This window comes from Anser brachyrhynchus, assembly GCF_964034855.1.
Source record: "Anser brachyrhynchus genome assembly, chromosome: 16".
Lineage (NCBI taxonomy): Eukaryota > Metazoa > Chordata > Aves > Anseriformes > Anatidae > Anser > Anser brachyrhynchus.
Genome location: NC_137734.1, coordinates 527,376 through 550,053, shown reverse-complemented (window position 1 = coordinate 550,053; position 22,678 = coordinate 527,376). Strand labels below are relative to the sequence as shown.

At 67.3% G+C, this 22,678-nt stretch overlaps 4 protein-coding genes across 7 annotated transcripts; 1 reads left to right on the top strand and 3 right to left on the bottom strand.

The window, feature by feature from the left end:
- Nucleotides 1-738: 738 nt before the first annotated feature.
- LOC308179047 (E3 ubiquitin-protein ligase RNF182-like) lies at nucleotides 739-2,293 on the top strand. Its single transcript, XM_080558625.1, has 2 exons — nucleotides 739-918; nucleotides 1,361-2,293. The coding sequence occupies exons 1-2, from the start codon at nucleotides 861-863 to the stop codon at nucleotides 2,113-2,115; spliced, it is 813 nt and encodes a 270-aa protein (XP_080414751.1). The 5' UTR covers nucleotides 739-860; the 3' UTR covers nucleotides 2,116-2,293.
- A 1,207-nt stretch (nucleotides 2,294-3,500) lies between these two features.
- LOC308179050 (uncharacterized protein) lies at nucleotides 3,501-5,087 on the bottom strand. Its single transcript, XM_080558628.1, has 2 exons — nucleotides 4,702-5,087; nucleotides 3,501-4,421 (listed from the first exon to the last, which is right to left on the bottom strand). Exons 1-2 carry the CDS (start codon nucleotides 4,864-4,866, stop codon nucleotides 3,897-3,899), a joined length of 690 nt encoding a protein of 229 aa, XP_080414754.1. The 5' UTR covers nucleotides 4,867-5,087; the 3' UTR covers nucleotides 3,501-3,896.
- Nucleotides 5,088-5,242: 155 nt separating this feature from the next.
- LOC308179045 (uncharacterized protein) lies at nucleotides 5,243-8,742 on the bottom strand. Of its 2 annotated transcripts, XM_080558622.1 has the most exons (9): nucleotides 8,383-8,742; nucleotides 8,112-8,271; nucleotides 7,815-7,934; nucleotides 7,617-7,736; nucleotides 6,622-6,708; nucleotides 6,411-6,521; nucleotides 6,085-6,157; nucleotides 5,853-5,945; nucleotides 5,243-5,537 (listed from the first exon to the last, which is right to left on the bottom strand). In XM_080558622.1, exons 1-9 carry the CDS (start codon nucleotides 8,391-8,393, stop codon nucleotides 5,344-5,346), a joined length of 969 nt encoding a protein of 322 aa, XP_080414748.1. In that variant the 5' UTR covers nucleotides 8,394-8,742; the 3' UTR covers nucleotides 5,243-5,343. The 2 variants fall into 2 exon arrangements, with proteins under 2 accessions (XP_080414748.1, XP_080414749.1); XM_080558623.1 differs by lacking the exon at nucleotides 6,411-6,521 and having other exon boundaries at nucleotides 8,383-8,736.
- Nucleotides 8,743-10,152: 1,410 nt separating this feature from the next.
- ZNF335 (zinc finger protein 335) lies at nucleotides 10,153-20,317 on the bottom strand. 3 transcript variants are annotated; one of them, XM_080558600.1, is made up of 28 exons: nucleotides 20,227-20,317; nucleotides 19,666-19,888; nucleotides 19,034-19,307; nucleotides 18,588-18,665; nucleotides 17,988-18,308; nucleotides 17,717-17,851; nucleotides 17,478-17,636; nucleotides 17,107-17,365; nucleotides 16,824-17,001; nucleotides 16,631-16,743; nucleotides 16,405-16,423; nucleotides 16,087-16,203; nucleotides 15,926-16,002; nucleotides 15,647-15,807; nucleotides 15,293-15,522; nucleotides 15,099-15,207; nucleotides 14,920-15,014; nucleotides 14,503-14,783; nucleotides 14,250-14,388; nucleotides 13,784-14,173; nucleotides 13,553-13,695; nucleotides 13,050-13,189; nucleotides 12,406-12,509; nucleotides 12,206-12,283; nucleotides 11,921-12,004; nucleotides 11,677-11,742; nucleotides 11,403-11,484; nucleotides 10,153-10,986 (listed from the first exon to the last, which is right to left on the bottom strand). In XM_080558600.1, the coding sequence occupies exons 2-28, from the start codon at nucleotides 19,864-19,866 to the stop codon at nucleotides 10,868-10,870; spliced, it is 4,152 nt and encodes a 1,383-aa protein (XP_080414726.1). In that variant the 5' UTR covers nucleotides 19,867-19,888; nucleotides 20,227-20,317; the 3' UTR covers nucleotides 10,153-10,867. The 3 variants fall into 3 exon arrangements, with proteins under 3 accessions (XP_080414726.1, XP_080414727.1, XP_080414728.1); XM_080558601.1 differs by having other exon boundaries at nucleotides 10,153-10,983; XM_080558602.1 differs by having other exon boundaries at nucleotides 17,122-17,365.
- Nucleotides 20,318-22,678: the final 2,361 nt, after the last annotated feature.

Genomic DNA, 22,678 nt, shown 5'->3' with positions numbered 1-22,678 from the left:
ATGGTCCTGTTCTCCTGAAGCAAGCTCTTTCAAACTCTGCCAGACTTTGACCCCTTGAACTAACACTGCCCTCGCTAAGCTCTGCCTCCCAGCCCCGCACGCTGCTCCGGCCCGAGCAGTTTGTGCAGACCAAAGCCGGCGATCCAGCACTGCCTCGCCGCAGAGTGTGGGCAGTGATTCCCTGAGCAGCTCGCAGGAGCCCAATGAAAAAGGCAGAGCCTTGCATGGAGAAAATAAAATATTTTTCTCTGTAGTCAGCGTGGGTAGGGCAGCCTGAGCACTGAGGAGGCTGAGAGCAACCGCAGCGTGACCGTGACACGGAAGAGGCCAGACCCCTGAGCAGGGCCTGGGCTTGTTCCCAGCTCGCCCCTTGCTGTGTGCGTGGCAGCAGGCGCTGCCCGGCGCGAGGCCGGTGGCCGTCCCCTCCTGGCTGGCGGCGCGGTGCCCGAGGCCACTTCGCTCCCAGGGGCTGAGTGGGGGCGGCCCCGGGGACCCCCGTAGCAGCAGCCCTCTCCTGGGGGCTGGGGGCTGAGGGTCCCCAGGGGCAGCCCCCGGCAGGGAAGGAGCAGCGGGATGCCGGCAGCCGCACGGCCCCGTTCCCGGTCCTGCTGCAGCCCAGGGGGGCTCGGGGACCCCCTGCCCCGGGGGGCTCAGCATCAGCCCAGCGTCGGCCCCGCCGAGCATCCGCCTCCCGCTCCGCGTTGCCAGGCCAACGCTGCGGAGGATGCGGAGGATGCTGGCGGTCCCTGCGCCTGGGCAGCCTCCGCAGCGTGGCGGGCAGCGCGCCCCTCGCCTCTCCATGGGGTGCGTGCCGCCGCCGGCACCCTGCCTGCCTCCACGGGCAGGGCTGCAGCCCCCGCATGGCCGGGGACCGACCCCCTGCTGCATCCCCCCCGGGAGCCCCGGGACAGGACGCAGGTAGGGGAGGGCGCGGGAGCCTCCCGGGGGAGGTGGCGGGGGGGGGGGCTGAAGGGCAGGGGTCCCTGCACAGCCTGTGTCTGCGGCCAGCCCTGCCCTGGGGATGGGGGGGGACCTGTGGGTGAGGGGGGGGCGAGCTGCACTGAGGACCCTGGAACCCCACCCTGCGGTGCGGGGGGGCTCCAGAGCCAGCTCCCAGCCCCCAGGAAAGACCTTCCCTCCCTGTCTGGGCGCGGGGGCTGCAGAGGGGGCGAGCCCCAGCGCAGGCGGCACCAGCTGTGGTGAGAGCTGGGACGAGCCGGCCCTGGGGGGGGCTGCCGCTGGTGCTCCGGCCCCCCTGCCGCAGACCCCCAGAGGCCGAGCCGGCCCCTGTCTGTGGGGCGCGGCAGGGCCTAGGGACCTGCCCCGGCGTGCAGCTCACGGGGCTCCCCTGTCCCCTCAGCCCCCGTCAGGCCCCCCGGCACCATGACCCACACGGACGGCACGCGGGGCAGCTCCCAGCCGCCGGTGCTCGCGGCCCACGAGCTGGAGTGCCAGATCTGCTACAGCCGCTACGACGCCCGCGCCCGCAGACCCAAGCTGCTCCGCTGCGGCCACCGCCTCTGCGCCAGGTGCCTGCGCAAGATGGTGGCGCTGGGGGACGCGTCGCCCCGCCGGCTCTGCTGCCCCTTCTGCCGCCGGCAGAGCCCGGTGCCCGGCGGGGACGCGCAGTGGCTGCAGGACGACAGCGAGGGGCTGGCGTGCCGTGAGCGGGCCCAGAAGCGGGGCCCCCCCGCAACCCCCGAGGTCCTGCTCTGCCCCAGCGTGCTGGAGCCCCTGGCGGAGCCCTCGCCCAGCTCCGACTGCCTGGTCGTCACCATCCTGGAGGTGCCTGAGGACGTGGTGCCGCCCGAGGGGCTGGGTGGGCTGGACGTGGTGCAGCTCTACCGCCCCAGCAGCCCGGACGTGCTGCCCAGCCGCGGCCCCGCGCCCAAGGGCCGCTCGTGGACGTGGCGAGCCGCCCCCCGCTGCCTGCTGGGCACGCTCTGCCTCCTCTACTGCAGCTCCCTGCCCTTCGGCATCTACCTCCTGCTCACTGAGCACCACAGCCTGGGCGCTGCGCTGGTCAGCCTCCTGCCCGCCTCCCTCCTCCTCTGCATCTCCTACAGCCTCTGCCAGTGCCTGTGCCGGGAGGTTTTTGCCTTCCCCCCGTCCTGACCCTGCGGGGCCGGGCCCCGCGGCCGGGCCACGGAGGCTTGGGGCACCTTGGAGCATCGTCCCTCGGCGTGGGTGCTGCCGCCCCGCGGCTGCCAACAGATGGGTGCTGAGTGTGGAGGTGTGCCTGGCCCCAGGGCCAGCGGGAGATGCCGGGCGCGTCATCTCCCTGCGCAGAGAGGAGATGTACTACAAGGCCGTGCACAACACCGCCGTCCTCTTCCTGCAGAACAGCGCGGGCTTTGCCAAGTGGGAGCCCACGCCGGAACGGCTGCAGGAGCTCGTTGCGGCCTACAAGCATTCGGGCCGGACCCTCAGCTCCTCGTCCTCGTCCTCCTCGTCCTCCTCGTCCTCCTCCGCAGACAAGGAGCGGGAGCTGGGCCGCGAGCAAAGCAGCAGCCGGGAGACTAATGCCAACTGAGGTGCAGAGGTGAGAGGCAGCAGGGAGGCGCCGGCGGCCCCGAGGAGGCTCGCCAGGGCAGGCGGAGAGACTGCTGGCTGCGCAGCACCGGCCCGGGGGACTCTTGCCCAGCAGCTCCACGGCACCCGCCTTCCCCTGCGAACTGCACGCTGCCTGCGCCCGGCAGCGCCGCGGAGCGCCCGGCCCCCAGCCGGGAGAGGAGCTGGGCTGCAGCCACGCCGCAGGGCGAGGGAGCCACGCGTGGGCGGCAGGAGGAGCGGGCGGCCCCTTCGCCGCCCGAGCACGGACGAAGGGGCAGCCGGAGCTGGGACGCGCGCACGGGCGGAAGGACGGACGAGGGGCGGCCGGAGGGACGGCCGTGGCGAGCGCTCGGCGCGTGGCGCCGCGCCTGGAGGGGCCCCGGCAGCCGGCCGCAGCCCGGCGCGGGCAGGAGGAGCGCGGGCAGAGCGCGGGGGCTCCCGCGGCCGGACTGGCACCAGCACAGCTCCGTGTCCATAGTGTAAATAGTTCTGTCCGTGGCGCCCGTGCTCCTCGCAGGGCTGCTCCCATCGCACCCGCGTTTCTTTTCCACATGTGTGAGTCCCGTGTTCGCCGACGCTGTGTTCCCGTATAGGAGAGGAGCGGAGGAGAGGAGTTCTTTGGTGTGTAAAGACGTCTTTGCAGCTGTTTTGTAGTCGTTGTGGTTTTTATGCGGAGCCTCCGGGCTGTATTTAACCTCCTTGGGTTTTGTTTTGTAAGGATTAATTTAACACCGCTAACCATTTTATTACTTTTATCAAGAAGAGCAAAGTCTATTTTTGATTTCTGTTTCCCAGTTCATAGGAGCTATAACAGCCAGCACACAGCCCTGCCCCGTGTCCGTGCCTTTCTAGGGCCTGCACTCCCCTCTCCCCACCCCTGCCAGGCCCCCCCAGCCCCACCTGCTCGCCCTGGAGCTGCCCCCAGCTGCCTCCTGGAGCTTGGCAGGGACCTGGGGAACCCTGCGGGGCTGAGCTCGGCACAGTCCACAAGTGAGGCTGCGCTGACCTCTCCCTCCCGTATCCCTTGTGCGTGGTGGCTCCGTGTGCCCCATTATGTGGCACAGCGCACCCGCTCCCCACAGCCCCCACCTGAGCCCAGCCCCTCGGTGGTCCCAGGACACCTGGGACCGGGGAGGAAGGCACTGAAGTGCCGGGAGGTGCCATGGCTCTTCCTCCCCCAGGGGCTGGGGTGCAGGAGGGGCCGGCTCCGGGCAGCACAGGGGGGCTGTGTGGGGCAGAGGGGCTGGGGCAGCCGGGGCAGGGTCCGAGCTGCATGCCCATTCACTGGCACTGCACGCCCTGGTGCAGCCTGACCCCGGGGGCAGGAGGGACCGAGCCCCCCCCTACTCCTGCCCCGGCAGCGCCGCAGTTCCCCCGCTCTCTCCGGGGCCAGACACCACCATTGCCGCCACGCTCCAGATCTTGGGTTTCTGCAGCCGCTCGCCCTGCCCCGGGCCCGGCCCCACGGCGGGGCTGCTGCCACAGCCATCCTGCACGGGGCCGGGGCTGGAGCCGGGGGGAGTTCCTCTCAGAGCCCCCTCGCCCTCGCTGTCCTCGCTGTCGGAGGTGCCGCGTGCTGCCCAGCCCGCCTTGTTCTCCTTCTTGAGGCGCCGCCGGGCGTTGGCGAACCAGGTGGAGACCTGCGTGAGGCTCATCCGGCTGACCATGGCCAGCATCACCTTCTCGCCCTTGCTGGGGTAGGGGTTCCTGGGGTGCTGGGCCAGCCAGGCCTTCAGCGCCCCGGTGCTCTCCCGCGCCGTGGTCGCCTTCACGCGCCCCGGCTCCACGGGCAGGGGCTGCCGGCAGCAGGGGGGGCAGAGCCCGGTCCTGGGCAGCAGCCCCTGGGGCACGGCGCAGGCTGGTGGGACCTGGGGGCACGGAGGTGTTGCTGTGGGGGGGGAAGGGGCCACAGAGGTGGGGGTCTTGGGGCGGGGGCCTTGGCCCTTCCCGCTCAGGCTGGGGCAGGGCCAGATCCTGCGCATTCCCCCCCCCCCCCCCCCTCCCCTGCCCAGCACCGCACACCCCAAGGTGCCAGGGGCAGCAGGGTGCGGGGCTGCGGCACCACCAGGACAGCGGCTCCCCAGCCTCAGCCCCCACTGGGGAGGGGTCCCCTGGCCCAGCCCCTGGGAGCTGCTGGGCATCACTTACCGAGGGTGCCAGGAGGCTCAGGGGGGGCAGCAGCAGGTTGTAGCCGGCCAGCATGGGGCAGGGGCAGGGCAGCAGGGCTGGTGGGGGCCCCTGCAGGGCTCCCCACGGCCCCCTGCAGCCCCCCGGCTCTTGGCCTGGGCTCCCCTCTCCCTGAGGAGCTGCCATGCTGCGGGAGCAGAGCCGGGGAGCTGCTGCGGGGCGTTTTATATCGGTCTGGGGGCTGCGGTGACGGGCAGCTGATTAGGGGGTATTAGCGCTCTGGCAGCGCCTGTTAAAGCAGCAGCACGGATCTGGGGCAGCGCCTGGCACCCGCCTCGCCCCCCGCACCGGCTCCCGTCGGGCAGGGGCTGGCACGGCACAGCTGCGCCGCGTGGCCACCGGCAGCCAGGATGTGCCCAGCACCCACAGCAGGACCCAGGCACCCCCCGGCCCTGTGCAGAGCCCCCACGAGCAGGGGCGCTGCGTGGGGCCGTGCCGCCTGGCCCCACGAGTGGCCGTGGCCCCACGGGAACGGCGCACACAGGGACGCCAGGCGCGGGGACGCGGTGCACACGGAGCTTTACTGCAGAGCCAGACAGCGTCCGGCCCCAACTTCGTGCCTGACCCCCGAGCCCCCCACCACGCCGTGGGGCCGGGTCTGGGCTAGCGGGAGAACTTGCGGACGGCCCGGTAGGACGCGGGCGGTGCGAGGAGCTGCGCCGGGGCTCGCTCTTCCTCTGGCTCCGCAAGGTCCTCGGCCGAGCCCCAGCGGCGCCGCGCCTGCCCGCCGGCCTTGGGCAGCAGCAGGCAGGCCAGGCGCCGGTTCCGGCCGCGCTCACCCCGGCCCGAGGGCAGCTCTGGGGCCAAGCCCATCAGCATCAGCAAGACTCCCCCCCCCCCCCCCCCCCCCCCCCCCCCCCCCCTTGCATGGTCCCTGGGACAGTGCAGCTCCTGCACCCCCATCCTGTGGCCCCCACACCCCTGCCTGTGCCCCCACCAGGACCCCAAACACCCCCGGCCCCCGTTCCCCCAGGACCCACAGCATCCCCACCTGTGTGTCTCCCATCTTCCCAAACACCTCCCCAGCCCTGTCCCCCCCAACCCCAGTCCCCCCCCATGCCCCCATCTCATCCCACACCAGAGGACTCCCCGCCAGCCGGGCGGGCTCTTACGGGGGGTGTCGGGGTCCCCGTCCAGCGTCCCCGCAGAGCCCAGGTAGTGCCCGGCCAGGTGCCCGCTGTAGTCCCGCAGGTTCTGCTTGGCCCCTGCAGGAGAGATGCTTGAGCCACCGCTCAGGGCCAGTCCCAGAGGGCCCCAGGGTAGTGCTGACACCGTGACCCTGCTGGGACCTGGGGGGGCCGAGAGCCCCAGGCGTGGGCTGGGGGCCTCAGGCAGGGCCCTCACCGAAGCGCTCGATGAGCAGGTCCACGATCTGGCGGTGCCCGTGGAGCGCGGCAATGTGCAGGGGGGTGTAGCCCTGGGGGACACCAGGCCCCGGGGGGGGGTACGGGGCTGTGCCGTGGCCCCCAGCACCGCCTGCTCCCAGGAGGAGAGACCAAAGCCCCCCACCATACACCCTCCTGGGTCACCCTGCTGCTGCCACCACCCTGCCAGGGACGCCCATTCCCACCGCCCTGGGGACGCCCCGGCCCCTTCCCAGGGCACCCCCCGCACCCCCCATCCGGGGCCAGTCCTGCAGCGCGTCCGTCCGTCCAGCCGAGCATACTCACGCCCTGCCCGAGGGAGAGAGCTGCTGTGGGGGCAGAGCCGGGCACCACGTGCGATGTGCTCAGCACCCCCCGGCCCGGCAGCGACCGCCAGCCGGGGCCTGTACTCACGTGCTGGATGCGGCACGGCCGGGGCAGGGGAGGAGAGGCACCGTCAGCACGGGGGTGCCTCAGCCCCCGGCACCAGCCCCCTCGTGCCGCGTGCCCCACTCACCGCTCTCATGTTGATGTCAGCCCCAGCATCCACGAGCATCGCGGCCATGTCCTCCTTGCCGTGCTTTGCTGCCCAGTGCAACGCGGTCTGTGGGGCAGGTGGGAGCGGGGTGCAGGGCCAGGGGGCAGCAGGACGGGGGGCATGGGATGAGTGAGCGGGGGGCTCCCCCGTCCGCCCCCAGCCTGCTCAGCCCCGCCAGGGCCAGCTCCGGGGCAGCGTGAGGCCAAGAAGGACTCGGACTTACGAACTGCACGGGGCAGGGCGGCAGCCACAGTGGAGGGGGCCAGCGGTGGGCAGAGGGACGTCGGCTGCAGCCACTGAAGGAAATGCACCCTCCCCTCCCGGCCCCACGGCCTCCCCCAGTCCCTGGCTCCCCCAGTGCCCCGTCCCCCCCCATGGCCCCTGGCCTCCCATACCCGTTCCCTTGTGGACGCTGCCCTCTCCCCACCGCACTGTCAGCCCCACAGCCCCTGTCACCCCTCCTGGCCCCTTAGCACTCCTGGCTCCCTCCCTCCCCACAGCACCCCCATCCCACGGTCCCACACACCCATCCCTCCCACGGCCCCATTCCCTCCATGGCCCCACGTGCCTCCAGACCCCGTCCTCCTCCCCGTGACCTTGTCCCACCACCCTGGCCCCCTCCTGCATCTCCCCCATGCCCGCAGCAGCCCCACGCCCCCACTCACCCCCTGGGCACCACGGCGGCAGCGGCGCAGCGGTGGGGGGGGGGAGAGGCAGGGGTCAGTGCCGGGGGGTGGCGGGGGGCAGGATGGGGCGCAGCGATGCCGTGCACCACAGCCTGTCCCATCCCAGGGCAGCTGCGGTGCCCCCGGGTGCCCATCAACCCCCCCAGCCCTAGGGTGAGGGGCTGGGGGCTCCGGGGCCGTGCTGGGCGCCCCGCACTCACCGAGGTGAAGTCCTGCAGGACGGGGGGGGGGGCAGGAGGCGCGGGTCAGCCCCGCAGCCCCAGCCCCGCAGCCGAGCTCAGCCCGGACCCCCCCTGCAGCACGCACCTTCTTGGTGGCCAGGGCGGGCTCCTGCTGCAGGAGGTGGCTCAGGACGGGCAGGTCCCCGCCGGCTGCTCCCTGCAGCCATTCCTTCTCCACTGGGTCCAGCTGCAGACGGAAACCTTCAGCAGCGCTCCCCGGGGCACCCAGCTCCCGGCGAGCCCCAGGCCCCGGCCCAGCACTCACGGCCACGGGGCTGGCGCCCACGCTGCTGCCCCCATCCTCGGATGCCTCCCTGGCGTCCTGCTCGCTGTCCTCCTCGCCCGGCTCTGGCTGCGGGTCAGGGCAGTGCCAGCCCGCGGGGCTCTGGCCCAGGCACAGCAGGGGAAGCGGGGGGCTCGGTGAGGGGCTGCGCTCGCATGGGCATCCCCAAGCCCCAGCGTGGCCGTGGGAGCAGGGGGAGCCTCAGGAACAGCAGGGCCACAGCCCTCACACCCGTGCCGCAGCCCGTGGGGCGCCTGCAGCCCTGCTCCCCCTGCTCACCGCCGCGCTGAAGTCCGTCACCAGGATCTGGGGGGGGACAGCCCCGAGGGCCTCAGCCCCCGCTGGGGAGCCCTGGCACAGAGCCACGGTGTCCGGCGCTGCCGTGCTCGGAGGCAGCCCGCCTGCGGCGCCGTGTCCTTGGCACTCGGCACGGCTCGGCCTGCGGGGCAGGGCGCAGGGTCAGCAGCGAGCACGGGGCACCGCAGCCGCCGACACCGGGCTGCGCCCCAGCCCAGCTGCCTCCGGGCCGCCCTGCGCCCTGCTCCGTCACCCTGCAGCCATCGCCCTGCTCCCTGCAGGGCCCGGGGCCCTCGCTCGGTGCTCCCGCCCGCGCTGCGCTCCCACTGCCGAGTTAGGAAACAGTTAACGCCTCCCTGCCTCGGCCCTTGTGCGAGAGGCAACCGCTGGCAGGAGGCCGCAGCTGGATTCCTGTCGGGAGGGACGGAAGGGAAGGGGAAGGGGAAGGGGAAGGGGCCCTGCTGCTGCCCCGGGAGCCTTTGTCTGGTTGGGGCCCGGCCCCACAGGCTCCGGGGCCGGTGGGGGGGGCACGCAGCAGTGCGGGGTCCCTGGAGCCCCCCGAGCCGCCCGACTCCTGCTCCGCGCCACCCGCCCAGACGGATTATCCCACAGGTTGTATCCGTCGTTAAATACCGACTAATAATGCTCTCAGGATATTAAATATGTAACAAACCCGCTTAGCACTGTCCGGGGACGGGAAGAAGAAGGTCACTGGGGCTAATGAGCCCCGCAGCCCCCTGCTCCCTGCAGGCCTGTGGTGACAGCGGGAGCTGTGGGGCCGAGGTGCCCCGCACCAGCTCCCACCCAGGCCCTGAGCCCCCTCTGCACCCCGTGGCCAAGCCCCAGCAGCACCCGCGGCCCCACGAGCAGCCCCCACGAGCCTGGGGCCCCGGCCCGTCCACCCCAGCCCCGGCCCGTCCCCACCTCGGGCTGGTCCCGTGCTCTCCGGCCGCCCCAGACACGGACGCCAGGACGCCTGCGCCGCTGCCGGGAGGGGACGGCGGGGCCGGACAGCCGGGGTGGACGGGGAACCAGCCGGGGCCCCCACGCTGCTGCCCCAGCCCCGTAACCTTGTCCCCACGGGACTCCGCCAGCCCTAATCAGCACAGCGGCGCTGCGGATCCGCTTTATTAGATAATGGGGCTGTAATCTAGGAAAGCGCCTGTGGATTGCTGCGGCGTTAACCCCGCGCTGCACAGCTGGACGGGGAGGGCCGTGGCCAACCCCACACAGCTGGCGGGCACGGCCAAACCCGGACGGAGCTGCAGGCAGCCGGCACCAGCCGCTCACAGGTACAGCCGCAGGGCGATGCGAGCACGGCCGGACGCAGCCCCAGCAGGGACAGGGCAGGGCCGTGGTGGGGCACTGCCAGCCCGTGGGCAGTGACCGCCGGCCACCAGGAGCCTGGCTGCCCGGCTCGGCAGGAGGGATGGCACGCAGCTCTGCGGGGCCGCGGACCAGCAGGGGGCTGCCCGGCCCCCCCAGCAGGGAGCAGCGCTGCTGGCAGGGGCAGCGGAGCCCAGGCACTGCCTGCAGGTGCTGGCTGTAGCGTGAGCCCCGGTGCTGGGCCAGCAGCCCCGTTCACAGCCCAGCTCTGCCATCCCTTGCACAGGGCTCAGGCAGTGCAGCTCCTGCTGAAGTTGGGTGGTTCCAGGCCTTTTTCCCCTCTGCAGATAATCAGTTTAATGCAAAAGCATAGAACTAAAACTCTGAGATTAGCTGTTATAATCACATGTAAATACTTCCAGACAATCCGCTCAGGGAGGGGCAGCGTTTGTAGTTTGGGACAGAGTTACACGGGATTTAGGCTGTTTACCACTCGATTAATTTCATGACTACAGCCCCAAGCCCACCCTGGTACCAGCTGCCCGGCTCACTTCCCAGGAGTCAAGGTCACTGCGGTGGGAAGAAGTGATAGCACAGGGCTGCTGCATGAGGCGGGACCTGCCCCCGGGCAGCGCCAAGGCTGGCGCCGCCTCCCACCCCGGCCAAGGCAGGCTCGGACCCCAAGGCAGCACAGACACCGGTTTCAATCCCTTTTTATTCATAAGCATATTCAAAGCTCGAGAACATCAGAATCGAACCCCTCCCGTAACCACCTACAAACCAACTCTGCAGCAGAGTCCATCCCTCTTCAGAAGAAAAATAGAACATATTCCACCCCTGCCTCTTCCTATTTCAGGTTCCTCCAGTCCAAAGCCCAACTGCCGCCTGCCTGCAGGCCGGAGGAGCCAAAGGAGGGAAGGCTGCCCTCGCGCCAGGAGCGCGTGCCCAAGGCTGCCGAGGGGGAGCGCTGGGCTGAGGCTGAACACACCTCATGTCTCGCACCGTACCACCTAGCTGTGCTCGGCCCCACGGCTCTCCCGGGATCCTTGTGTCCAGGCAGACGCTGATGTGAGTTTGGCCCACACAGACATGATTCAGGGAAAGGGATTTCAGACCATCAAGTGCAACAGGCAAAGAGATCGGCTACACGGGAGCGCTGCCCCTGCTCGGCCTGTCCCGGTGCCTTGGCTGCGGCAGCCTCTGCTCGAGACAGCTCCCTGTGCCAGGGAGAATGCGCAGGACCCTGGCTGCGCACAGCAGCGTGGCTGCTCGCCCTCGCTGGCGTGCACTCAGGCACGTCCCTCGTAGCCCCAAAGCAATAAGGCAACTGCTGGCTGGAGAGGCTCCTGCCTGGTGCCGCTGTCCTGCTCAGCACGGATGTCCCTGAGCATCAGCCAGGCCTGTCCCCAACGTTAATCTGCCAGCGTGATGACGTCGTAGTGGATTCCCTGCTGCAGCTGCTGAATCTGCTCGGCTGTTGCCTCCGCGGTGAACACGCCCTGCGCCTGGGCCATGGCAGCATCAGCCACTGCTGCAGAGGAGAGGGGGTCAGCGGTTCCTCGCCCTGTGCCCGAGGGCAGGGCAGAGCGGAGCACTGCCCGGGGCCCCCTCGACGCTCACCCCCTGCCCTCCAGGGAATGGGCACGCACACAAGCCCTGCACCCAGCACAGCACCCTGCCTCCAGAGCATGGGAGCTGGTATCAGCAAAGGTCTCCCCTCAGAAACCAACACCAGCTGCTTCCCGGAATGACAGGGACACAGGCAGCAGCACGGCAGTCTAAGCCAGCCAACCCCATCCCTTCCATGGCATGGCGGCCCTGCCGGCTACAGCGAGAAAGCAGCCCCAGGCAGCCCCAGCTCCCCTGCAGGACTGGCACCCTGCGAACATGGGGAAGAGAGGAGGGCGAGAGCTAAGCCAGAGGTTGTCCCTGTGATCCTGGCCCTACCTGAGACTGCTGAATGTGCAGCTGCTTCCAGCTGAGCCTGGGTGACAAGCTGCTGCTCAGGTGAGACAGGCATGTACTGGATCTGCAGGGAGGAGAGAAGACAGAGGCGAGTCCGGGACTGCACAGGGTCCCTCCCGGAGTGCTGCCCTGGCCACAGCCGCTGCAGTGAACCACTAACCCACCCGCACCTTCTATTTCATATCCTGCCCTCTGCAGCTGCGTGCTCAGAGCCCATCTCACTGCAGCCCCACCAGCGCCAGCAGCCATGCCTTACCTGAGGTTCCTGGAGAAACTGGCTGCCTTGTTCATACTGTATGTGGGTGATCTGACCATCCTGTACCTGAAGATGAGAGCTGCAGTAAGGCTGTGTTAGGGACAGCAGGCTTCCCCGCCTCCCAGGGTTGCGACTTGAACAGAGCAAGGCACAGGGGGAGGAGAAGGAGGCGGCCCAGCCTTGTGCATGGCTCCCTCACCAGCCTCATGCACCATGCAAAGGGAGCAGCCAGCCTGACCCTTACCTGGATGTGATGTCCCTCTGGGACAACAACGTACTCGTGGGGAAGCAAGTGCTGTACACCATCCTGGGCAATGATGTATTGAACCTGCAAACAGAGGGATTCAGAACCAAAAAACAGGCCACCACTGCCCACTCCATGCATCGCAACAGGGCTGGTTCTTCTCTGGCTTCTGTGCTTTTTCCCACCCCACCTCTCCCCAGGTCTCTCTGCTGCTGCCGTCCCTGCTGCAGCTGCGTGGAAGGTCTCAGTTCCGTGTGCTCCTGGGACTCGTGCAGCCCCCCTCACCTGGTTGTCAGACGTCACTAAGTGCTGCACTGTCTGGCCGTCAGCGGTTGTGATCTCCTGGATATACGTCGCCTCCTCCTGTCAGGCAGTGAGAGCCCAGCGCTCAGTGCGGGCGGGCAGGACGGCAGCCCTCTGCCAGGAGGGAGCCAGCACGGCACACGGGGAGCGGCCGTGGGACGAGGCCGACTGGCACGACTCACCTGGCTCGTGATGCTCTGCTCCTGAGCGACGATGATGTGCTCCTGCCCCAGAGCCTGCTGCAGCCGCTCGGGAGCCAGCACCGCCTGGCCTGACTGCAGAGCCGCTGGGATGGGGAGAAAGCTGGTGGGACACTGCCGGGCTGCTGGCCCCTGCCAGTGCCCACCCCAAGGGCAGGACAGGCCCTCGGCTCTGCTCACTGAAGGCAGAAGCTAAATGAAACACTCCCAACACGAAGGAACCTAGAAGCCACCATGGGTAAAACCCAGACCTCCGCACCAGACTGTAAGCTTCACTTCCCGTTTCAGCTGTTCACAGCACCGCTCGCTACCTGAACGTACCCATCCGTTAGGAACTGCGTGGAGCAAACCCCGGGCCCCTTGTTCGGCACCGAGTCGCAGCAGACAGTGCCTGTGCGGGACTGCTCCCAGCACGGAGCCCCTGCAGCTGACAAGAGCACCCTGACACTGCCCTTGCCTCTGCACCCACCGGGTCCTGCTGCCACTGGCAACCCTAACCTTCGGCAGGGATCTGTCCCGGACCAGTTCCAGCCCTGCAGAGCCCACAAGCTGGGTGAAGCACCACGTAGGGCTCTGGCCGCAGGAAACCTGCGGGTCACCCTGGTCAGGGCATGGACACTTCTTACTCTGCAGGGTGGCCAGCGTGTCCTCGTCACTGTTCAGTATGATGGTCTGCTGGGCAGCAGCCGCAGGTGCCCCCGGCCTCTTCCCCTCTGAGCTGTGCAAACGCTGCATGTGGAACTTGAGGTGCCCGTTACGGTTGAACCTACAGGAGAAAGGAGAGGTGGAGTTTGTCATGGGCAGCACAGGACCTCTGCGCTCTCTGAAAAGAACCTGCCTACAGGTACCACAAACACGTCCAAGGAAATGGCCTGTCCCAGATCCTAAAGCTTTTCCATTGGCCCGCAAGTACCAAACCTCCCTGTGCAGAAGTTCCTTGGAGACTAAACCAGGACCATCCGCAGCAGGAACTGTTCTCAAAGGGCTGAGCCTCCTCGAACAGGATGTTACTCTTGGGGGTAAAGTCAGCGCAGCCATCTCTTTGCTAACATCCCACCCATCTCCTCTCAAACCTGAGAAGCTCTACTGGATCTCTAGAAGCAGCAACAGCCCAGCAGCATTCACTCACCTCTGCCCACAAATCTGACAGGCAAAGGGCTTCTCGTTGGTGTGTGTTAGCATGTGTCTGCGCAGGTCTTTCTTGTTCTTGGAGGCGAAGCTGCAGTGGGTGCACTTATGTGGCCGGAGGCTGGCATGCTGGACCATGTGGCTCTGGGGGCAGAAAGACAAGAGCACGGTCAGGAAGCCCCTGCTTCTCCACACCGCTTGTTCCCAGGGCTGCTCTACCCAGGGTACCTACCCGGACCTCCGGCCAGAGGGCTGCAGTGAACGGACAGTCGGGACACTTGAAGGTGCTGGGCCCAATGTGGGCTCTCTTGTGACTCTCCATTTCTGCTCTCCCTGTGAACATGGCTGTGCAAATCTTGCATGAAAACTTTTTGGCTGTGGAAATCTTGCACGAGAGCTTCTTGGCTGTAGAAACCTTGCACGAGAGCTTCTTGGCCATGCCTTGGAGCGCAGGCCACTTGACCTTTGGGGATGAGACTTCCTGCCCTTCAGAGGCTGGGGATAAAGCTGAGTCCTTCTGGAGCTGCCTGGTGACACACTGCACCAGGGGCCACTTGACGCTGGCTGGCTGTGCCTCCTGGCCCTCTGCTGGCAAGGGAAAGGCAGCATCTCCGCTGAGGGGCTACGAAAGAAACACCAGTCACACCTGCTCACACTGCTGCCCACCCTTTCATGGAGAGAAAGCCCACCCTCCTCACCTCCATGTGATGGAGCTGGCTCCCTGCGACACCGGGTGACATGATGTAGTGATTGTTATGGTCCTTCAGAGCCTCTGCCATCACAGCCTCGCTCACCACAACTGCACGGGATGTCTCTGCAGGGCTCTCCTCCTCACCGCTGGCAGAGGACACGGTCAGAGCGGATCCACCTCATCCCCCTCCCCCCCACTCGAGGTCTCCTCATTTGAGGTCAGAGGTGCCTCTGTCTCCCCGGTCCTCCCATAGAGCTGACCTGTACAGCGTGCCTGGAGCCTGGATCTCCTCACTAATGGGCGTGATGATGCTGTACTCTGTTGTGCCACCGAAGGGGATAGTGATCTGCTGCAGCTCTGAGCCACCCAGGGTCGCCTCCTCATAAGCCTCCTGCACCAATGTCTCCCCAGGCTCTGCCATGTGCAGCGTCACCAACTTCTGCTGCTGCTCAGAGGAATCCAGCTCTGCCCCTTCCTCCTGTGCCTGGGGTTCACAGCTTGTCTGTACCTCTCCTGAATCATCTGGCTTCACTACTGCCACCTGCGGGGGAGGACAGCAAGTCAGTCGGAGGAATACAAGGCTCTGCATGATGCTCCTCCGAAGGGCAGCAGAGCTGGGCACTGCAGGGACCGTGGTGCACTCTGCAGCAGGCACGGCCTCCCTCAGCCCTCCTCACCTGCAGCGAGCCTGTGGCCAGCTCTCGCTGAGTGCTCATGTTCAGCAGAAGATCCAGGGCAGTCTGCGTGGCAAGTTCTGCCGATCCAGCCACGCCTGGCAGGTCAGAAAAAAGAGTCAGGGTCAGGCACGGCACCCACCCACCTTCTCCTCATCCCCATCCCTTCCCTGGGAGCTCACCTTGTTCGTAGATGATGGTGGCTCCCTCCAGGGAATCCTGTGAAAGGATGGGCGGCTCTGCTCCAGGCACAGCCTGGACCGCCTGGTAGGTGATGGGGCCAAGAGAGACCTGCGAGAGAGAGAGCAGAGAGCTGCAGCACGGCCGGGGCGGGCGAGCCCCAGGGAGGGAGCCAGGGCGCGGCAGCGGCACTCACCGGCGGACTGGCCTCAGGCTCAGCCGGGGCCTGCACCTGGCTGTGCTGCTGCTTCAGCTCCTCGATCTGCTGCAGGGTGAAGAAGGGGCGGCGGCGGCAGGGCGGCTCCTCAGGGTGCCTCTGAGCCCACTCCTCAAAGGAGTCGGCGTGGCGGCAGTGCACGTGGAGGCGCAGGTTCTTCTTGTGCTTGGTAGTGAAGTGACAGAACTCACAGGCAAACGGCTTCCCTCCTGTGGGAGGCAGGAGTCAGGCAGGGGTCCCCACAGGACAGCAGGGAGAACAAGCACGCTCCCGGCCACATGCTGGAGAAGCAGGGGTGGAGGAGGGCATGGGGCAGCAGGCAGCTTTCCTCACCCGTGTGCTTGACGGCCATGTGAGAGACCAGGAAGTCCTCCCGGAAGGTGGAGTACTTGCAGAAGCTGCACTTGTAGGGCTTGTCGTTCATGTGCGACAGCTGGTGGTTCAGCAGGACTTTTTTGTCCTCACAGACGTAGTCACAGAACTCACACTTGAACCTGCCAGGACAGCGCCGTCTGTCCCACGGGCAGCAGGGACCCCCCGCCCTCCCCGAGAGGGGGAGCCCGGGGCGCTGGCTCTACCAGGGCCTGCAGCAGGCTGGGGCCTGGCTCCTACCTGCGGTTAGCAATGGCCTGGATGTGCGTCAGCAGGTGCATCTTGAAGGTGTAGCGCTTCTTAAAGGATTTCCCGCACTGCGGTGGAAGAAAGCAAAGCAGCGTTCGCCTCCTGCCCAGCCCCACTCGCTGCCAGCCCCTCCCCAGGCCCCACGCTCTCACCTTGTCACACATGTGCGGCTTCTCTGTGCTGTGCGTCTTCATGTGCTGCGTGAGCCTCTTCTGCATGGGGTAGATGCGGTTGCATACGGGGCACGGGAAGGAGTTCAGCTTTGGGGGCTGGAGGGAGAGCACAAAGATGAGCTCATGGGGGCCGAGCGGGGGTCATCGATTTCCTTGCCCCTCTCCCCACCACAGGACCTGGGCTGCCTTTCCTCAGTTGATCCAGAAACACTGCCTTCAACTAGGCACCTAGAATTTGTGGAAGACCCAGACATGCCTCTTCCCACATAACAGTGCCAACGGGGAACTCAGACTCACCGGATCAGCTCTCTTTTTCCTGAAAAAGAAAGGAAGAAAATCCCCTCGTCAACCAAATCCCAAGTCTGAGCTCCCCTGCACCTTCCACGTCAAAAGTGCCCATTTAGGAAAGGGGCAGAGGTCAGGTGAAAGGGCAGCCACGGCTGCACCCCCAGGGCAGGAGGCAGGAATATTAGCGCCGTTCAGCCAGGCTGCCAGGTGCTCTTCAGGACTTCGCTTCACTTACCTGTCCCGACTGTGCACTGTGGAGTGTCGGATGACATCCTTCTTGTACACACTGGTGTAACTGCACTCCTCACACTTGTAGGGCTTGCTGCCTACGTGGTTGAACATGTGCTCCTGCAAGGAGCAGAGAGGGTGCCGTGAGAGCCATGTCTATGAGCCGCCCTCTGCGGGCATGGGAACAGGACAGTGCTCACCTTGAGGGAGGACCAGCGTCGGGAGCGGTAGCTGCACTGAAGACACTTGAAGAGCTGTGGGTCATTGGCCTCGTGTGAGTTGACGTGGAAACGCAGGTCTTCGTGCGTGAGGAAACGCGAGCCACAGATTCGACACAGGTAGGGCCTCATTAAGGGCTTGGGTGACTTGTAGTAGTACCTGCAAACACAGAGCCGGGCTCAGAGCTGTGGTGGCAAACGAGGGCTGGACCGGCCCTGGGCACGGGCCAGAGGGCCCAGCACTGGCTCGGCACACACCCCTCACCTGCGCCCCATGTACTTGCGGTATTTCTTGCCCAGGAAGCGTCGGGAGGGCCGGCCTCGCCTCCTGGGGATGACGTCTGCCTCCTCGGGGCCAGTGTTGGAGGAAGGGTCCTTGTTCTCTGAGTCAGACTGGCTGATGCTGGGCTCTGCCAGGCTCTCGCTGGTCCCGTTCTCCAGGCCAGAGGAACTGGCTGCTTCCGAGTTCTGCAACTCACAGCTGGGTGTGCTTTGGGATGTCACTAAGGGCTCCACCTCCTCTCCTACTCAACAGGACACAGCAAAACTCTGTCATGCACCCTCTCCGTGGGCTCCCAGCAGCTTCCATACCACCCCCTGCTCTGACCCAGCAAGGGGCTGCTGCCTCCCCCTCACCGTCAGGCACATCCTGGGACATGTCCTCCAGGCGAGGAAACTTGCGGGGTCTCCCCGGGCGTCGCCGCGGCCTCTCCTCGCTGGACGTGGGAACGGTGCGGCTGTACTTGGGCTGTCGCCCGCGGGGCTCATCCTCAGCCGGGTTATAGTCACTGTCCTCTGGAAGTAAGCGGCCCCAAACATCAGAGAGATGAGGGGAAAAGCTAAGCTACATAAGATACGGCGAGAACGAGTCCTACCTTCGGGGTCATCAATAGCACCAGCATCCATGATATCATCATCTTCTTCTTCCTCTGGGACCTCCTCCTCCGTAGTCTTTGGAGCAGAACCTCCCTTTCGTGGACGCCCTTTCTTCAAAGCCAGAGCTGAACCCACTGCCACAGAAAACACAAGGAGAACTCTCTACCTGATCGAGTAACAGCACAGGTCTTTGCACTCGTATTCCCCCTCTTAATTCTTTCCCCAAGATAATTTTTCTTCAGTCCTTAGCAGTGGCAGCACTACACACACCTGGCTGGAAGTGCCGCTCCTTCATGTGGTTGATCAGCGTTTTCTTGGAGACGCTCTTGTACTGACACATCTTGCACTTGAACTGCTGCACCACCACCACCTCCATCATCTCTTCCAGCGTCTCCATGTCTGGCTGGTCCAGCTCCTCACCACCGTCTGCCTCTCGGACCTGATCTGGCTGCATGCGCAGCTCCAGCGCTTCCGACGGCTCCGAGGGGCCCGGCTGGTCAAGGCACGTGGAGGTCGGACCATCGGCCACAGCTTCTATTGCCAAGCTGCTGGCCAGAGCAGAGGTGGCCATCTGGGAAACCATGGGGGCACCTGAAACATCAGAATCAGCTCAGCTGAGGAGCAGATCGCGAGCTCAGTAACAAGCTGCTAACAGTCAGCACATCCTTGGTGACTGGTATGGAGGCTGCATCCTCTCCAGGCTCCAACCCTACCCCGTGTCCTGCTGGGAGCACCTCCCCAGCAGCACATGCTTTCTCAAAAAATACCAAGTTTTTTTTTTCCCTCCATTACTGTGAACCCACTGCCAAAACAGGAGCAGGCTCAGAGGCGGAGAAGTCTGCCACTGGAATACCCCAGGTGCACCCTTACCATCGTCGGGCCCTTGCAGAATGAGGTACTGAGTAGTCTCTGCTCCACCATCTTCGGCACTGGTCACAGCTATGCAGCCTGGGGAGGGAAGGGAGAGGAAAGGACGGCAGCTGCTGGCTGTGGGGACTGCAGAGCTGACAAGGCAGGTATCGCTCCCGAGTTCAGACAGGAGTGGGAACGGCGCAGGGAGGTCAGCCAGAGGCAATGCTGCCACCCAGCCAGGAGCAACTCAGAAACCTGCCAGCTGCTGAGGCGAGGCGAGGCACCCTCGCCGAATGAGGTGTACACGCATGCATGTTTCCCCTCACCTCCCAGGTGTGTTTTCCCAAGGTCTGGCACAGCAGCAGCTCCTTCCACCCTCCCAGCCCCATCGCCCCAGCCTGCCCGCACGCAGGGACAGGTGACAGACCTGCCGCCAGCGCGCGCAGCTGGGAGCACACACTCACTCTGGATGATGTCAGGCCCAATCGTGGACTCGATGATTTTGTCTATGGCAGAACCTAGGTCGGAGGAGGTGGACGCAGTGGAGTCCGACACAATTGTGGCTCCGTCAGTGATGACGCTGGAGTGGACCAGGACCTGCGGGGACTCTGACACCATGATGGACTGGCTCACAGTGGAGACACTGGAGACCAAGGTGGACTGGGCAATGGAGGATGAATCTGGCAGGTAAATCCTGGGAATCACATCCGTGCTGGAGCTGCTCTCCGACACCTCTTCCTGGGCAACAACAAAAGCGAGGCCAGAAGAGATCAGCTGAGAGACCTCTGCCGGGAGGGTCCCTCGGGGCAGCCACCCCATCCCCACGCACCCACGGCCAGCACGTGTCGCTTCGCACGGCCGCGGGGGAGGTCTCGGGGCAGCTTCTCCGGCTCCTGCCGAGCCCCCCGAGCCCCAGGGCCGCCCTCGCTGCCGGGCACAGCTCCCCTCGGACAGCCGGGCGGGCCCCCAGGGCAGGCGGTGCCGCAGCGCCCGGAGCCCCGCTTGCCTGCGGCGTGCCAGGAGCGCCCACGGAGCTCGGGGGTGGCAGAGCCGCCGCCCCCCCCCCTCCCCGGCCGCCCCCGGTGCCGGTGCGTACCAGGGACACGCCGCTGCTGTCGGAACTCTGCCCCACGCCGGAGTCGTCGGCCCGGGACAGGAGCCCGGGGGCGGCGGCGGCGTCGCTGCTGTCTGCGGACACGGCCTCCGAGGTGCCGACGCCGAGGCCGCTCTCGGAGGGCTCCTCCCGCGCCGCCTGCGGGGCCGCGTCGCTGCTGCTCTCCACCTCGTTCTCCTCCATGCCCGCCGCGCCTAGGCCCGCCCTGCCGGGGGGACGCCGCCGTCAGCCCCCAGCCCCGGGACCCCGCCGGCGGCCCGGCCCGTCGCGTCCCGGCGGGGCGCGGGGGGCCCGTGCGGGGCCGTGCCGGTGCCGGTGCCGGTGCCGGTCTCGCGCTGCCGCCCCCGCCGCGCCCCGCGGCCCCGCCGCCATCTTGCCGGGGTCCCCCCCGCCGCCTCCGCGCGCGCGCACACGGCGGGGCGGCCCCGGGGCGCCGGGCGCCAGGCCCCGGGCGGGGGGGGGGGGGAGGACCCGGCCCGGCCGGACCCGGCCCGGCCCGGCCCGCGCCCGCCGCCGCCGCCGCCCGCCCGCCCGCGCGCTCACCCGGCCCGAGCCGCCGCCGCCGCCCCGCCGCCCCCGCCGCGCCCGGCATCACGGCGGCCGCCATCCCCCGGCCTCGCGGCGCGCAGCGCTCCGCCCGCGCCGGGACTACTTACCGCGCCGCCGCCCCGCCCCGCCCCGCGCTCGCCGCCGCGGGGCCGCGCTCCTCGCCCCCGCCCCGGCCCCGGCCACCGCCGCCTCCCGGCCCCGCGCGGCGCCGCCCGGCGGCCCGGGGTGGGGGGGGCGCGGCGGGCGCGGCGGGGACTACTTCGTGCGCGGAGGGAGCGCGGAGGCGGCGCCGTGGCGCGCGGTGCCGGGGCCGTGCGTGGTGGCGTCACGAAGCGGCGCCCGGGCCCTGAGCGGCGGCGTCGCGCCGGGTGGCGCCCGTCACGTGACGCGGGGCGGAAGCGGCGGCGCCGGGAGCGGGCCCGGCCCTGGCCCTGGGGCGGCGGCGGCGGCGGCGGGCACGGGCCCGGGGCGCTGTGGTGGGGCCACGCGGGCCGGGCCAAGGCGAGTCCGCTCGGCGAGGTCGGCCCCGCGGAGCCCCCCCGGGCCCTGGGCCCGTCCCGGTGCCGGCCCCCCGCCCGCTCCCGTCCCGGTGCCGCCTCCGCCCCGTGCCTGCGCTGCCCTGGGGCCCCGGGGCGGTGTGGGCCTGGCGCGGCCGCCCCCGCGCCCTGCCGCCGTCCCCGGGTCCTTAACGGAGCCCGTGGGCAGCGCCCTGCTCGCAGGGACGCGTTCGCAGTGCTCTGCTGCTAGGGTCTGCCCTGTCTGCGTTTTGTTTTGCTTTTATTTTATTTCATTTTGTTTCATTTTGTTTCATTTTATTTCATTTTACTTTATTTTATTTTATTTTTTCCCCGTGGCACAGCCCTGGTTCGTCAGTGCCGCCCCGGCTCCCCTGTCCCCGCGGCAGGGCCGCGCTCGCCGGGCAGGGGGGCTCTGAGCCCGCCCCCCCCGGGGCCGTAGGCACCGAGTCGCCGCAGGGCTCCGTGCGCAGCGGGTGCAGGCGGTCAGCGCCTCGCTGCCAGGACGCCGACGGGAGGCTGGTGCTGGCGGCGTGCCAGCCGCAGCGGGACAGACGGTGTCTCGTCTGGCACGGAGTGCGCGGGAAGCCTGCCCTGCCAGCACCCCGATGGACGGGTGTCGGGCGCGTGCTGTGCCAGGTCGGCGCGCTGCCTGTGACGCTTCTGGCGCAGGACGAGGAGGGCCCCGGGGTCTGTCCTGTCCCTGAGCCCCTTGCTCCCGTCCGGCCGTGGGGCAGCGCGGGTCCCCGAGCGTGGCGCCGCCTGCCCGGGGTGCTGCGTGCTGGTAGGGGCAGCAGCGGAGCCGCCGCTGTGCCATCAGCCTGGCGCGCCTCTACGTCTTCCGGCTCTTTTTCAAGCTAATTAAATACATCCTTGAAAGGTTTATGCCCTCATCTGTCACTGGGCGACAGCATCGCTGACATTCATCCCCAGGCTGGAGCGAGCGGTGAGATAAGGAGCTGGCTGCACAAGCGCCGCTGCGGCCGCGCTGCCTGGGAGCAGGGTGCCAGGTCCCTGCGTGCAGCCTGGGGCCAAGGTCGACACCGTGCCAGGAGCTGAGGGAGACCAAGAGGTGTTTGCTCTTTTTAATTCTCTGTAAAGCAGCCCTGCGTAGCGCTGCAGTTGCTGCGTGGGAAGTGGCCTCCAGCATGAGGAGCCGGGAGGACGCGAGGGGCTCCTGTGCCCGATGAGCTCTCCGTTGTTCCTGGCTCTCCGGGAGGAGCCCGGTGCCGTGTTTGTGCCTGCAGGTGTGGAGCAGCCCCCACGTCCCGTGGACACAGCTCCATGCTTCTGCCCAAAGGGGTGGGCTGCAGGGACCCCCGCAAAAGCGGCCTCCCGGGTGGGGAAAATGGGATGGATTTCTGTCCGACCAGCAGGCCTCCTCCCTGTCTGTCCTCAGCTCATTTTTGAGACAGGAGAGGGATTTTCCTGGTGGGGGATGGCTCCAGGGCAAGAAGAGAGTGGCAAAGCGGTCTGAGCCCTGGGAGCCTTCGGGGTTAGTGTGGACCCTCCTGCTGCAGGTTGCACTGATGGAAAGTGGCTTAAAGCTGCTCTGTTACCCTGCGAAGACGCCCGTGTCTGCTGTCTCGGGGAATTGTACCAGCGAGAACTCTGCTGAGATGGATGGTCTGGCTATTTTTAAAAACGCTGCATGCCCCCGAGGAAGGGTGAGCGGGGCGTTTCCAAACGAGGCACAGCTTAATTCCTGCGCGCTCCTCTGAAAGCACGGCTCCTCTCCTGTAACGCTCTGCCGCGGTGGCTCCCGTGCCTGAATTTGTTTGAGGGCTAAAGAAAATGCATCACAACAAAGAAGCTTCGAAAATCCAGAAGCAGCTGCTCACGTGTGCCCCATCCCCGGCTGGGGAGCGCCAGGTTAGGGGCCCTCTGGGAGCTGGCTGGGGTAACACAGACATGGGCCTGCAGCACGGGGC

Coding starts and splice junctions, on each gene's coding strand:
- ZNF335 (XM_080558600.1), bottom strand. CDS start 19,866: ATGGAGGAGAACGAGGTGGAGAGCAGCAGCGACGCGGCCCCGCAGGCG. Junction 15,523..15,646: donor CATGGCCGTCAAGCACACGG/GTGAGGAAAGCT, acceptor TGCCTCCCACAG/GAGGGAAGCCGTTTGCCTGT. Junction 13,190..13,552: donor TGTCAGATTTGTGGGCAGAG/GTGAGTGAATGC, acceptor TTTCTCCTGTAG/GTTCAACCGTAACGGGCACC.
- LOC308179050 (XM_080558628.1), bottom strand. CDS start 4,866: ATGGCAGCTCCTCAGGGAGAGGGGAGCCCAGGCCAAGAGCCGGGGGGC. Junction 4,422..4,701: donor TGAGCCTCCTGGCACCCTCG/GTAAGTGATGCC, acceptor CCGTGCCCCCAG/GTCCCACCAGCCTGCGCCGT.
- LOC308179045 (XM_080558622.1), bottom strand. Junction 7,737..7,814: donor TGGGCGCCAGCCCCGTGGCC/GTGAGTGCTGGG, acceptor TTCCGTCTGCAG/CTGGACCCAGTGGAGAAGGA. Junction 5,538..5,852: donor CGGGGACCCCGACACCCCCC/GTAAGAGCCCGC, acceptor GCTTGGCCCCAG/AGCTGCCCTCGGGCCGGGGT.
- LOC308179047 (XM_080558625.1), top strand. CDS start 861: ATGGCCGGGGACCGACCCCCTGCTGCATCCCCCCCGGGAGCCCCGGGA. Junction 919..1,360: donor AGCCCCGGGACAGGACGCAG/GTAGGGGAGGGC, acceptor CTGTCCCCTCAG/CCCCCGTCAGGCCCCCCGGC.